The sequence below is a fragment of the Pteronotus mesoamericanus genome, unplaced genomic scaffold, assembly GCF_021234165.1.
Source record: "Pteronotus mesoamericanus isolate MK-2021 breed Mesoamerican mustached bat unplaced genomic scaffold, CSHL_Meso_final scaffold_651, whole genome shotgun sequence".
Lineage (NCBI taxonomy): Eukaryota > Metazoa > Chordata > Mammalia > Chiroptera > Mormoopidae > Pteronotus > Pteronotus mesoamericanus.
In genome coordinates this window covers 44,775,325-44,791,224 of record NW_026555325.1, presented here as the reverse complement: position 1 = coordinate 44,791,224, position 15,900 = coordinate 44,775,325, and the positions used below count along the sequence as shown (strand labels likewise).

General features: G+C 33.2%; 1 protein-coding gene across 8 annotated transcripts in view; it reads left to right on the top strand.

Moving 5' to 3' along the window:
• The window catches only part of CALCRL (calcitonin receptor like receptor), an 89,985-nt gene that overhangs the window by 46,002 nt on the left and 28,083 nt on the right, over positions 1-15,900 (top strand). For 6 of the 8 annotated variants that reach the window (XM_054562619.1, XM_054562612.1, XM_054562613.1 and 3 more), the window contains 6 exons: positions 6,717-6,807; positions 7,010-7,076; positions 8,124-8,219; positions 10,934-11,066; positions 14,048-14,158; positions 14,253-14,365. In XM_054562619.1, the coding sequence (XP_054418594.1) occupies positions 8,166-8,219; positions 10,934-11,066; positions 14,048-14,158; positions 14,253-14,365 (411 nt within the window). In that variant the 5' untranslated portion in view covers positions 6,717-6,807; positions 7,010-7,076; positions 8,124-8,165. Of the gene's footprint in view, positions 1-6,716; positions 6,808-7,009; positions 7,077-8,123; positions 8,220-10,933; positions 11,067-14,047; positions 14,159-14,252; positions 14,366-15,900 lie in introns of those variants that run through there. The other 2 variants (XM_054562620.1, XM_054562614.1) reach the window with 2 other exon arrangements.

The window sequence follows — 15,900 nt, the reverse complement described above, 5'->3', positions numbered from 1 at the left end:
TGAATTTCTAGAAGTATTTCTTAATATAAAGTACATTTTGAAGTTCTTGAAAGTAAGACAGTTCATGTGTTTTTTCTTTTCCTGCATTATCAGAATGGTGAATCTAAATTGTCAAGCCATTTGTTCATATGCGATATACACACAAACATACACACAAACACACATAAAAAATAATACATTGCTAAGAGCATGAATTAATAGAAGAAAAACATAAATGTGTTTGATGAATAAAAGTGACATATAATGCAAAAATTGGGTGGTTAAGCAAAATAAGTGAATAAGAAAAATAGAAATATATTGTCTACTTTTCTAAACCTTAATTATCTGAATAAATGACTCAGTTATCTGCGTCAATATGGTATAAGGAAAAGTACCCCAGATTTAGAGTCAGAGAATCTCAGTCTTAAGCACCTATGTGACCTTAGCCAAGTCACTTCCTTGGTTCATTCAGCTGAGATTATCATTTCCATGAATCATAGTCTCATAGCTTAATAAATGATTAGTAGGTGTTCATTATGAAACAAGTTTCTTATATCTATCATGGCTTATAACACTTAAACTGACAAGATGAGTTGTGATAACAATTATAAGCAATATTGATTGAGCTACCACTTGTATACCCCATTTTCAGGCCAGGATATAGGTTTAGTGAGTTGAAGTGTTACAAGAACTGGATTTGGAAGCTATGCTTCTCTGACTGCAGCATACATCTAACAAGTGTGCAGTAGAAAACAGGGAGTTAAAAACCAAATTCAGTACTCATTTTCTAGTTGGATAAACCAAGCAGAAAAGAGCTATATTGATTTTGTCTAAATCACACAGCAATGTAGGAGGAGCTGGAAAGGAATCCTGCTAAATAATGTGCTTGCCTTGTACTATAATAAATATATTCTAAGAGAAATGACTGGCCAGTTGGGAGGCAGAAAGTACCCACCTAGGTTTGACAGGAAAAGGTAATTTTTTTATTGTTGTCTTGCTTTTTTCCCCATTGCTCTCCCCACCTCAACCCCCCCACTCCCACAGTCAATCCCCCCCATTGTCAATGCCCATGAGCCCTCTATTCATGCTCTTTGGCTTGCCCCATCCCCTTCTTTCTCATGTTATCTGCCTCTCCCATCCTTTCTGGTCATTGTCAGATTTGTTCATTATTTCCATGTCTCTGGTTCTATTTTGCTCACTTGTTTGTTTTCTTGATTGAGTTCAATTATAGGTGAGATTGTATGGTATTTCTCTTTCACCACTTGGCTTATTTCACTTAGTATAATACTCTCCAATTCTATCCCTGCTGTTGAGAAAGGTGGGAGTTCCCTCCTTCCTTCTGCTGTGTAGTTTTCCATTGTGTAAATGTACCACAGTTTTTTGATCTACTCATTTACTGATGGGCACTTAGGCTGTTTCTAGCACTTGGCTATTGTAAGTAACGTTCGTATAAACATTGGGGTGCATAGGTACTTTCAAATGGGTGTTTCAGGAGTCTTAGGGTATAATCCCAGCAGTGCAATTGCTGGGTCAAAACGCAGTTCCATTTTTAGTTTTTTTAAGGAAATTCCATACTGTTTTCCACAGTGGCTGCAGCTGTCTGCATTCCCACCAATAGTGTACAAGGGTTCCCTTTTCTCCACAACCTCCCCAGCACTCATTGTTTATTGATTTGTTAATGTGACCATTCTGACCTTGGTATCTCATTGTGGTTTTAATTTGCATCTCTCTGTTGGCTAGTCATGTTGAGCATTTGTTCATTTGTCTCTGGGCCCTCGGTATGTCCTCCTTGGACAAGTGTCTGTTCAAGTCCTTTGCCCATTTTTTAATTGGATTGTTTGTTTTTTTGGTGTGGAGTCATGTGAGTTCTCTTTATTTTGGAGATCAAACCTTTTCCTAGGTACCATTGGCAAATGTTTTCCCATACGGTTGGTTCCCTTTTCATTTTGTTGATGTTTTCTTTAGCCGTGCAGAAGCTTTTTAACTTGATGTAGTCCCATTTGTTTATTTTTTCCTTTATTTCTCTTGTCCTAGGAGATCTATTGGTGAAAATATTGCTGCAGGGGATATCTGAGATTTTCCTGCCTATGCTCCTCTAGGACTTTTATGGTGTCATGACTTATATTTAAGTCTTTTACCCATCTTGAGTTTATTTGGGTGTATGGTGTAAGTTGGTAGTCTAGTTTCATTTTTTTTTTACACGTACTTGTCCAGATCTTTCAATACCATTTATTAAACAGGATATTTTTACTCCATTTTATGTTCCTGACCTTTGTCAAATATTAATTGACCATACTGACATGAGTTTTATTTCTGAGCTCTCTATTCTGTTCCATTGGTCTACGTGTCTGTTCTTATGCCAGTACCAGACTGTTCTGTTGATCCTTATAATGGCCTTATAGTGACCTTATAATAGAGTTTGATATTAGGTATTGTGATCCCTCCTACTTCATTCTTCTTCTCAAAATTTCTGAAAATGTAATTTTTGATCAGGTAAGGATCTGTGTAAGTTTTCTTTTACAGCCGTAACAAATTGCCACTAATTTAGTAACTTGAAACAACACACATTTACTATCTGAGTTCTATAGGTCAGAGGTCCTATGAGCTTGTCTATTTTTCAGGTCTCACAATGCCAAAATCAAGATGCTGGCAAAGCTGTGTTCTCTTCTGGAGGTCAGAGAGGGAAGCCACTTCCAAACTCATTGTGATTGTTGGCTGAATTCACTTCTTTGAGGTTGTAGATCTGAAATCCCCACTTCCCTGCTGGCTGTTAGCTTGTGGGCCACCTTATCTCCTAGCCTATCACTAGGCCCCCGTTAAAATGACCTAAATCTACTTTTCTTAGAGTAGAATCCAGGCAATGATCTTTCTTCAACTTGATTAAATTCATTCTGTAAGTAATATACTGAAACTACACTTTCTGTATACCCTCTTTATGCCCCACTCTGCTAAGCTTAGGAGTCATGAGATGGATGTGATGCACATTCAATTCTTATTGGACTCTCTCAATTACAACATTACATGATATACTGTAAAATAGATATTTGATTAACTTGCTCTTATAGTTTTAAGACATTAATTGTGCCTGGAAACATTGCAGAATACTTTGTTTGACTTGATAGTTTTTTTTTTTTTAATTGTCTGGCCAGTACTTAGAGACAAAGGAATATAAGTATGTCCAAGTTTCAGCATGGCCCAGTAAAGATGATATTTTTATATTGTATTTCCCAAAATGTGACAGGCCAACAATTTCTTCTGCTGTTTACTGATATTGGAAGTCTCCCAGGTCTCCAAAAGAATTTGATTCAAAGGGTTGGTCGTGAGGCCTAGACATGTCCAGGGAGTTCTGATGGAGGTGAGCCTTAAACTCACACTTTGAGGAACACTTTATGCTGCAGTAGTGATTGGGTACTTGTTTATTCAATATCTTAAAAAATAATGCAAGCCCCAAGTGATATTATAAAAAAGGATGTGTAGTTTGATTTCCTTACATCAGTAACAGATCCTTAGGAAAGAAATGGTTCTTTATATTTTGTTTTTCTTACCACTTCATGTATTGAAACTGTTAGGAACACTCTAGGCCATAATGGGAGAGGGAAATTAAAATTTACATTGGCATTTCTTTTTCAAAGATTCTATTGGAAGAAAAGACAGTATTTTGCACGAATAATTCTAGTACAAAGACATATTTTGCCAAAACATTTGAATAGTGAGGAGAAAATAAAAGATAATCAGGAACATTCACTCTGCCATTTTTCACAGCAGCACAATCTATTCTACATAGTAGAGAATGACAGAGAAGTTTCCATCTGACATATGGGTATGGAATATTGGAATGAAGAAGAGTGCTTATTCCTTATTTAGATTCAGGAGAAATGTAGCTTTTACAATAGACCATCAACAAAGGCATGTACTAGAAAACTTGCTCACACAAAGTTTCAGGACACTTAGTGGCAAATTAGATAGATATGGGAAATGCTTCTGTTAACCAACTTTATAGTGACTGGATAAATAAATAGAGAAAATATTATAGCTTAGGGCCCATAATAACCTAAGATATCTCGGAAATGAAGTAGTGGAAGATGAAAGTTGTACACTGGGAATTAGGGTTAGTCAATACAACTAAAAATAAGCATTATTATAAAGGAAAGTGTACATAAGAATAATGAAAATTTGTGGAAAGAAGTAGGTTTGTAAGGCACTGGTATGCATTTATAGGGTTTATATATTTGTGTTCTGATAAAATGGTATTGATTGTCACATTTATTTATAATTTTTATGTAATATAAAAAAGGCTTTTACATTGAAATAAACCAAAAAGATTGGTTGAAATTTGTGGCTTTGAACATGTAGTTCTGTAAAAAATAAAGCCCTGAGTGACCAGGAAATTATCTGAGCATCCAAGATATTCTTTATTTCTCAAAGTTCTTTCTTTGATGAAAAAAATTATTTTTATTTTATGTTGCTGATTCTTTGGGCAAGCAGCACAAAGTCTACTTAGAAATAAGTTATTTTTATTCCATGAGTACAGTGAAAAAAATTATTTTGTTTCTAATAATAGAACCAAATTTTCCAGTTTGTTTAATTTGGAGTGGTGAAAATAAAATATCAATAACATTTATGAGACCCACGAGGCTAGCAGTTAGAAAGAGAAGATGCCAGTGAACTGCTACTAGTCCCATTGTGATTACAAATTCACTTAAGAGTTAAAACGGACTATTCTCAGTTTTGAGTAAGTTCTTTTCCTATTCAACAAACCTGAGCACACTTGAAAAAATTCACTGGGAGACTTAGTCATTCAACTTGACCTCCTCTATTAAATACTTGATCTCTCCTCAAAATTAAGTAAGAACTACTATATTTCACAAGACAACATGCAACTCAGTTGTCAGTAAAGAATTTAATATCATCTGAAGGAGATTTGCAATGATTTGCTTAACAACTTCAGACAGTTACTATCAGATGTATTTCAGTAAAGATAAATTTGGAGTAAGTTAAATACAGAAGAAAGGACCACTGCTGAGTGAACATTTTAGAGACAGTATGCAAAGAACCAATGAGCTAAACCGAGGAATACAATTAAACATATACCTCCATATAAAGAAACATACATCTCCTGGTAATAATCATACCATTACATCTACCAATATGAGACTCAATTTAAGTTGACCTTTAGATTTATCTGCAATGGCATCATCTGCATGTCTAACTATAATCCTTCCGTTACTGATCTACAGAACTCTTCCTGAAAGGGGCGACTCCTCTATAACTACCCCTGACCACAGTGTCTGCTGGCAGGGAAATTTAGTCCTTTGTAGAGTAAATGACTCAAGTAAATGGAATCACAACATACAATGGAAATTGCCAGATCTCACAGAGAGTACAGGAGTTCACTATGTGTTTGAAAGACTGTCACCCAAATTTGCTGCTGCATCCTTGATAAATCCAGGGGCCATAGACCTGGCCCTTGACTAGGAGTGCTGCAAGTGTGCACAGTGCCGAAAATGGCCTTGTTCCTTGTGGCCCACTTTCCAGATTGCTAGGGTGTAAGGTGAAGAAGGAAAGCTACAAAAGTGAGATTTATTTGCATTGATAAATATTTTATGAGTTGAATAAATTCCTCTTAAAATACTGGTGCCAGAATGATGTAGTGAACACTAAGAAATATTTCAGAGATACATTTTTGGAACTCTGATCTTTAGGCCTACTAGATAAGCAACAACAGAAAAAAACTGATAGTGTTGGGTGAAGTATTTTTCAAATATGCTGGGTCTGAGAAAATCCAAACATGTGTTTCATCCACTTTCCCCTTTGATTTTTGAGCACATGTACATATTAAAGGTACTTTAATACTTAACTCATGTGTAAATCATCAAAGCATATTTTCATAAATGCTATCTGATTTCTAAGTAGAATGTTATTTTTTAACATTTTTCTTTGTATATTTCTGTATTATGCATATTCAATGAGAAAAATTTGAAATACTGTTCAAAATTTGGCTTAACCTTTATGACTTTCAAAGTCAGTACAGTAAACTACAACTTGTTCAATATCCAACAACCACAGAACTCAAAATCTGATTAGTTTCAGGATTTTATTTTGTAAGAAAATAAACATGCTAATATAGGAAATTTTTCCCCAATTTTTATTATCAGTACAGGTTCAAACATGACAGTTAATATTTATGATTAGTGCACTTGATTGTAAACTTAAAATCCTAAAATACGTTATCAGTTCATTTTTTCATTCATGGATTCATTCATTTGTACAGCAAATGTAAATTAACTGCCAGTTACAAAGAATACAAAGATCAATCAGATATGGTTTCTGGCTTTGAGAACCCCTACCAGCAAGGAAAATAGATACACATAACTAAGATTAATAATACCACATTCCAATAAATGATTAGACAAAGGAAGTTATTCAAAGGAAGATTAAACTATAGTTTAATTTTAAAATCTTTTTATTATATTATAAGTTTTGAAATTTACTTAGATTAAAAATTAAGTTAGATCTTTCAGTGTCCCAGGTATCCTGGATGAATGAAAATTGATGCTTATCTAATGAAAAACAACAAGTATGTCTGACAAAACTCAAACATAAGCAAAGGAGACTTGAAAATTAGAATAGCTTAATAAAATTATCATTTTAGTGGTGTTTTTTAAATTTTAATTTATTAGGGAAATTATTTTGGCTCATTAAAATAATATTAATTATTGTATCAATCAATATTTCAGGTCATGACCCCAGGATTTAAGAAGTTCTTCAAGACAATGTTGAACATGATCCAAGAGAAAATGTGATTTGAGTCTGGAGACAATTGTCCATGTAAGAATTGGAAAATTAGATTTTCTCATGGTAAAATGTAATAAAATCCAAAATATCAACTCATTAATTAGTGAATTGTAAAAACTTGATTAATTTTTTCCTTCTGTTACAACATGCATGATATTTAATGTCTAAAATTAATACAATATTTCTATTTTTTTGGTTATATTTTTCTTAAAATCAACTAATAATAAAAACCCAGTATAGCAGATAGAAGAGAAAATATTCTTTGGGAGATTGCTGCAGTTAAAAAGAAAAGCTGCTTCCAGGTGAGTCCTTGGTGAAGGCAAGCAATGGCACAGATTCTATTTGCTGGTTAATGGTGCACTCTCATTGCATGTGATAATAAAAACAAGAAACAGAACATGTGGAAAAAGTTTTTATAATTCTTATTCTAACATTCGCCCTATAGTAAAAAGTATAACAAGTTTCCTAATAAAATAAAACTAAGTCCATAGTTCACTGGCTAATACCTATTAATTGAAATTTTTTTATCTCCTTTGAAAGACATTTTTACACAGTCAGTTCAAGAAATATTGTTTTATGGCTATACCAGGATAATTCATAGCTCATAAAAAATTATCACAATCTGTTGCTTGTGCACCTTATAGGGAGAAAGCATTATACACTGTACCCTAGCAATGTTGTTTCTTAAAACTAAGAAGTTAAGGGGTTGTGTTTTTTATGCCATTTTTCATTTGCTCAGAATTATATCCACCATTATAAATACTTAACAGAAACACTTTTACTTGGTATTGTCCATCTTCTGCAACCAAAATTTAATAATGTAGGTGACTTAGGGGATATTTTTATTGACTTGTAAAAAAAAAATTGAATCCTTCAGAGAAGAATAATTTATATTAAATTAAAAGGCCATTTCAATGAATATGAATATTGATTCTCAAAAAATTATCCAAAGAACAATTTTACCCCTTAAATTATCAAAGACTCAGAATATTAAAAACAAAATTAATATTTATAGAAAATAAAGGTAAGTTTTATAGTAAATGTGCTACCAAAATTGGTACTTTTATGTCTCGTAAAACTGTTTTGATACTTTAATTATTTTATCCAAATTTTGGTAAAGAGAAAGAAAACAGATGTTTTCTAAATACTAAAATTATATATGCAAGAAATTATATTATGCTTTTTAGTATTTTAGGCCATAATGCTTTTAAATTTGTAATACATAAGACTATTAATGAAACCCTTAAAGCAAAATTATTGTATCATTTTACATAAATTTTCTATTGAGAACCATGAATATTTATTACATAAACAATTGATGAATTAATTTTTTTCATTTTCTATTGCAGTTTGATTTATATTCTATAACATATTTTATTTTGGCATTAATAATGATGGAGAAAAAATGTGTGCTGTATTTTCTATTTCTCCTGTCTTTTTTCATGGTAAGCATAATTTTTTCTAGTATATCTCCCTATCTATGTTTATTATTTTAACATCCAATATATCTGTAATTGATAAAGGTGAATCACTACAAAATGATGTGCAGTTATTTGATGCATAAATTAAGTACATTTTTATATGCAATCAATACAGCAATCATATATTTTCTTTCACTGTGTGCTTTATAGTGTTTTGCCCCATAGCAGAGACTATAAAATGGTGGTGTAGTTGGGTGGGAATATCAAAGTGAGAAAAGTAAATGAATATAAATATACAAAACACAAGAGGCAACTATTGGGTTGGCCAAAAAGTCTGTTTGGGTTTCTTCCATAAAACAACATTTTTCATTCTCACCAATAACCTAATTGATTTGGATATTTTGAGTATGTTGCTGTCTCCTGCTTGGTGTAACACTGACTGTTCTCAGAGTCTCCATGTGATCACTGTCCACTTCATCTGGTCTACCTGGTCATGGAGCATCGTCCAGCAAGAAATCTCCAGCACAACCACTTTTGACACATTCAGTCAGTCACAGCACCTTCTCCATACACTGCACAAATTCTTTGCATTTGTTGTGTTTTTACCTTTCTTGAAATAATAAAGCATAATATGCCAGAATTGCTGTGTATTTTCTTCCATCTTCAAAAATAAAATGGCTACACAAAAATTCACCAATTTTGATGTTCTTTTTAATGCACACTGATGTGACAGCTGTCACAATACAATCTAACAAAATTGTTTCAAATGAAGTTAAAGACAACTGAGCATTACTAGAGCCATCTTATAGAAAACAAACTTCCTTTCTGGCCAACCCAATAATTATCAGTTTGGACAAAAAACAGAACTGCTCTATAATGCTGTTGTACATAGTTGGTGGAATATTCTCAATCAGATCTGTTGACTGTGAGGTAGAACTATTGAAAAAACAGATTCTAATCTATTGTGTTTTCTCCCATCTGCCAACTCATTGACTTACAATAATAAAAAGCAGTTCAGCACTATATTTTAAATCAATTTCTTCATCCATTCATTGAAGTAAGTGTTGTGTCCATTTTCTGGCAAGCACTTATGCTAAGTTTGGGGCAGGTATGTACATGAACATGTGCACTCACGTGCACCTGCATGTCTTTGTGGGTAATGTACGGCTGGAGGCGGAGAATAGACTAAAGATGACTAAAAAGTAATTGCTAAACTGGAGGCATCATATGATTTACATATTTAATTTTATGTTTATTTGCAGAAATATTGTTTATACTTTTCTGTCTCACATTAAAATCATGACAGTATTAAAATCTTGCAAAGTATTGTCCTTACTTCTCATAGAATCTTTGAGAAAAAAAGAAAAGCCAGTGTAAGTTTTATTTCCCCACCCCATTCATGATCGAGAATGTTTCACGTTAAAACCATGACTGTACTCTTATCTCCTTATATTTATGAGAAGCTGAGAGATGTAATCTCATCTAATCCAGTGCCAGCAAATAATTTTCCTGTGGTGTTTCCAAGCAAACCCCACAAAGATTCAACAAAGAAACTCAAGAAAAATATAGAAAACCTAAATTGGAAAAAAGCAAAGCTACATTCCTGTCAGCATTTGTATTTGAAAACATTCTCAAATCTAGGAGCAGTCCGAATTCTGCACTTCTTAGATGTTATCATAGGTAAATTGACTATAATTCAAGAAAAAAGACTCCCACTTCTTCAGCTTACAGCCTCCAACGTGCATGCCAATGAGCTGCACAGGCCAACATTGGTTTCCTGGCAGGTAATTCTGTAACAGATTACCACTCCAATTACTGTGATTTAGGGAACTGTGAGTGACCATTTCTCAGTGTGCAAATCTAAGTTTTTATCTTAAGAATAAAAATGATATTGATTTTATGCAATTGTGTAAACTTAACTGAAACCAGGGGAAAAGGTATTAATTTTCTTGATGTTGTAAATTTCCATTTATACTTGTGCAGCAAAGTTCCTGCATAAACCTTTATTAGGAAATTAAAACCAATCGAAGAATCAAAGAGTATATGTTAAATGGTGATCTGTTGATGGTAAACAAGTGGTGTCACACACAGGGATATTACTATTTAGAATTTACTAAATTCAACTTAAAATGGAAGTGAAGCTTGATATAGTGATGCTATGTTGGAAGAACATAAATAGGGTATATACCTCATCTAAAACCTTTATCGGTGTGTGTACAACAAAAATTCTATTTACCAATGTCACAAATTAACTTATTATTTTGATTATCAAAATATAATTATAAAAATAGCAATAATTTTGAGCATTAGTTTGAACCAGATACTCCCCTCTGTTTATCTTGATACTATTTTATTCCATTTTACAGTAGAAAGCAGAGGCTTAAGGGGTAATATATCTTGTCTACATTCACAGAACAGGTGAAAAAGTAGTGGTCGATTTTGCATACAGCTCTTTCTGTATTCCACAGCTCGTCCTGAAGCCAGCCTTTGTGGCTCTAGAGAGCCAAGCATTGACAAGACTATTCTTCCCAACTCTGCTATTGGCAGGGTTCTTTTCATTGCTTGAAGTAGGACATGATATGGGAGATGTTTACTGAGGAAATTGGCGAATAGTACCAGTCAGAGATTTCCCCCAAAGTCAGTTGACTGAGCTCTGCACTTACTGTTTTCCATTGTGACAGACTGCCTACAGTAGACATTTTCACAATACTGAAATTTTATATTTTTTAATCTTTTAGATACTTGTCATAGCAGAGTCAGAAGAGAACCATGGTCAACAAAATGAGTTGGGTGTTACTAGAAATAAAATCATGACGGCTCAATATGAATGTTACCAGAAAATCATGCAAGACCCCATTCAACAAATAGAAGGTAAACATGACTATTTAATTAAATTCATTGATATAGTTCTAAAAGAAAACCACCCCATAACATCATTATGGATTTCTTACATCCCATGTTAAACGTGATTTAGTTGCTAATTTTTCTGGTATATGGGCAGTTTTAATTATTTCTGTATAAAAATACTTTATGACACACTTTCTTCTTTTACAAAATTATAATAAAAATATGAGCAGCAGGGATATTTTTAATAACATTTTTATGGTATTAAGATATTTAAAATATCAAATAAGTATGTGTCTCAAATTAAATAAGTGACAGTTGATCTTTGTTTTATGTAACTTTTTAACAAGCTGTTTGATAGGAGTTTGCATAATAAAATGACAATTTTTTTTTACATAACCTATACTTTGAATAGTACATTTGGTAGGAAAGTTAATGAGGTCTAAATGCTTCTGTTTCCATTAAGTTATTCTTTTTATTTTTTAAAGATGTATTTATTTTTAGAGAGACAGGAAGGGAGAAAGAGAGGGAGTGAAACTTCAATGTGTGATTGCCTCTCCTGTGCCCCCTACTGGGGACCTGGCCCCCAACCCATTCATGTACCCTGACTGGGAATTGAACCAGCGACCCTTTGGTTCGCAGCCCAGCACTCAATCTACTGAGCCACACCAGCCAGGAATCTCCATTAAGTTATTCTTTAGATATTTTTGTGATTTATTGATGGCTTACTAAATGCCAAATATTTGCCTTGATTCTGAAGATATAAAGATGAGTAGCCCAAGTAGAGTGTACAGATTTAGCAAAAAAAAAAAAAAAAAATAGGTCCTGTATTTTATCTGGCAACCCTAAACACAAAGTTGTCTTCAAATATAAATTGCAAAATTCAATAAAACAAAGCAAAATATAAAGACCCTAGATATCTCTAGATTTTTAAATTATCAAAGAAAACAAAGATCTAAAATTTTTTGAAAAATATGTGATATTACAATATACAACGTCAATATAAAGTGTTAAAAGTAGATTATTTTTAATATCGGTAACTGTCAAAATGAACTCACTTGTGATAAAGATAAAAAGGAAGATTTTCCACATTGGTCAACTTTTAAAAAAATATAACTGAACAATATAATATGTTCATCTTTGAAGAAATAGTTGCATATATCTAATTAAAAATTTTTATTATAAGATATTCATACAGTTTAAAAAAAATCTTTAAAATAAGCCAGGCGGATGGATCTGGCAAAAAGGAAAATGGACTCATAAATATGGACAACAGCATGGTGACTGTGGTGGGGCGTATAAGGTGGGTAAATGGGAATGAAAAAAATACAATAAAAATAAATAAATAATAAGCCAACAATGACAAATTATCTGATGTTGAGTAAATAGGGGTTGATTATCAAGCATTAAAATATTTGCATACAAATTCTGTGTTAACTGATGTAGCTTTTCCATTAAAATCTATGTTATTAGCTTAAAACTGTTGAATTAACCCCTTCAAAATCGTCTAGATATATATCAATGTAGGCTTCAAATCTAATTGTTAACAATAGGAGTAGCTTTAAGAGGATTTCATAATAAAATAAGCTTCTGATAAAATACGTTTAGGATTACTCCATAATAGATCTTCCTATTAGAACTTCTTAATACACTTTGTAACTTTAAATACTCTAGAAATACTTGCAATATAGAATTGTCTTTATTTTAATGTCATGTTTCCCAAATCTATTTGACCACAGAAATTTTTTAATGGAATACCTACCTACTCACATCTCACACAAATGCCATTCAACACAGTTGGAAAATTCTGGACCTTGCTGTCTGTGATGCTGCCAGTGTTGTTGCTAATCAGATGGTCTCTAAAGTAATACCAGGAGATTTTTCTCTGATATGAGCATAATGCATTTTATTTAGTAACATATGGATACAAACTATTTAAATAACTATTTGAAAATCACAGGAAAAAAACTGAGATTATTTGAGACGTTTTTTTTTTAACTTAGAATTATTTATTTAGACATTCAGGCCAATAGTTTTTGTTTGTTTGTTTTTTTAACTTACATAAGGGCTTGATTAATTCTGAGATTGCTGTGCAAATCTATTTAAAATAAAAAACATCTCATGCAATATTCAGATTTCTGTTGATGTATGTTTACCTGACAAGGTAGAAAATTACTTCTTTGATTAAAGACTGTTAAAGCAGGAAAATTGGTCATTTAATACCTCTATGCTTTTTAAAAAAATATTTACTTTTTGGTAAGAGATTGTTTAGTTTCATGTTGGTAAGAGAAAAATGTGAGCACGTTAAACACTCTACGTCATTTGAAAGATAACATAAGAGCTAGAATTTGGAGGGGTACCTATGGAGGTATGTGTCAGGATTCAAAGGGTGAAATAGAAATATTCATCTGTTTGCCTCAGAAAATACTAACATCTTGTTCTAAGAAAACAGTTTCTAAAGTAAAACACATTTCTAATTTCCCACAATTTAAAAAATTTTGAGTGTAGGGCCACTGATTAATCACTATTTTATGGTTAAGGACAACCAGCAAAAATCATTAGATTTATTGAATAAATAGCTAAAATTTTACATATTGTTTTCAGATGTTTATCATTTTAAATGAGGAATTAGTTTTTCTAATAATTACTTGGTGAAAAACTCAAGTAATTTCTATGAATTCATGTACCACATAATAACATTCTCGTCAACCATGATCTGCATGCATGAAGGTGGTGTACCTATCACCTAGGTATGTAGTAGGCTAGGCTACCCTCTAGCTTTGTGTAAGTGCATTTAGTGATGTGGGCACAATGACATATCACCTAATGATGCATCTCTCAGAACATACACCCATCATTAGGCAGTGCATGACTATAGATTTGCAATAATGTCTTCATTTTCGGTAGACAGTCTTTATTCTGTGTCCATGTGAACACACCTTTGAGACTTTGTCTTCAAGTATACCTAGTGGGAGTCAGTAATTCTTCATTTTTATCCTCCCCTTAAGGCATTCACTGCAACAGGACCTGGGATGGGTGGCTGTGCTGGAACGATGTTGCAGCAGGAACAGAATCGATGCAGCATTGTCCTGATTACTTTCAAGACTTCGATCCTTCAGGTAATAGCAGAAATGTACATACAATCTCCTTGACATCTACTTAATAAACCTTAGGTTAACTAAATTATTTTCCTTTTTCCTTTTTAACTTAAAGAAAAAGTTACAAAGATCTGTGACCAAGATGGAAACTGGTTTAGACATCCATTAAGCAACAGAACATGGACAAATTATACCCAGTGCAATATTAACACACATGAGAAAGTGAAGGTATGTAATAATTATAAAATGAAATTTAACCTACACTATGTATTCAAAAAGATATTTACCAATGCAGTATTGGAGAAAATATATAGCTAGTGTTCCATTTTGTTGTAAAGCCTTTTCATAATATTCTCGGAGAAAAACAATAAGAAAAATATTTTTGTAGAAATAATTATTAGTTATTCTATCATAACACCTAGGAGGTAATTCTGCCACGTAATAGTGTATTTACAAGTCAATGTCTCAGTAGTGGAATATCAAATTTTCCAAAGAAAACACTTGAAGAGTGTGAGAAAGAGAAAATTTTTATTTGTGGTGGAATTTCTAGAATTGCATTTACAAATCATGCTCCAGTATACAATTCCAGCAGCAGGAGGCTTTCATTCTGACTGGCTAGTAGGTCACTGTCACTCCGATTTGTGCTTTTAACACCATATATTAACTCAAGGTTAGTCATGGTTTGTCACAACAAGTTTGACAGAATGTGTCTGCATATATTTGTATGCGTATATGAGGTCTGTCCAGAAGGTATCCAGCCATGTACTATGAATAATAGAGACATTTATTGAAGAAGATACAAGATACAAGAAACATTACACATAGGACAATGAGGCCTCAGTCTCCTTAAAAGTAGGCACCTTGGGACCTCACACAGTTCTCCCAGTCACCATCAGCTGCCCCATCATATTTTCCTGAATTTCATCCACGTTCTGAAATTTCTTCCCTTTCAGAGATGATTTTAGTTTTGGGAAAAGCCAGAAGTCACAGGGTGCCAAATCTGGGCTGTAAGGGGACTGAGTCATCAGGATGATTTGATATTTCTCAAAAAAAAACTCTGCACAAGACAGGATGTATGAGTATACACATTGTCATGATGAAGTTGTCAATCACCAGTTGTCCATAGCTGCTGCCTTCTGAATCAAATAATTTCTGTGGAGGAAGGTTCAAGCTTAACACAAAATTTGATGCAGATGGTTGCTCTCCTTGCTCAGCCATTTTGAATGCCACAGCCACACAGTACACAGGCTCCCTCCACCAGGACTACTACCCCCACTGAGTAGTACAGTGAAGTTGGTATTGGTCATTGTTCACACATGCACATTGCAGCCCACTCCCTTGGCTGCCAGGTTACATCAACGTTGGGTAATCTGTTTTCATTATATTAACAATGGTTGGATTTTGTCCAGACAGGCCTCATATAGACATATGTAATATATAAATATATATAAATATATATTATATGTTTTATATATATATATATAAAGAGGCAGTTTGTCACAGTGATTAAAACTTCCTGCTTCTGCACTTTAACAGCTATGTGACCTTCAGCACACCATTACCTCTCTCTGCCTCAGTCCCCTCATGTATAAAATTGGGGATAGCAATAAACCCACCCTCAAAATTTTCATAAGGATTGACTTAATACAAGAAAAACACTTAGAAAAACCAATGAGTATATAGAAAAGCACTTAATAACTGTCAGCTATCTTTATAATTATAACTCATGTGTTCTTTGCTTATTCAGAGAACAGTTTTAAGAA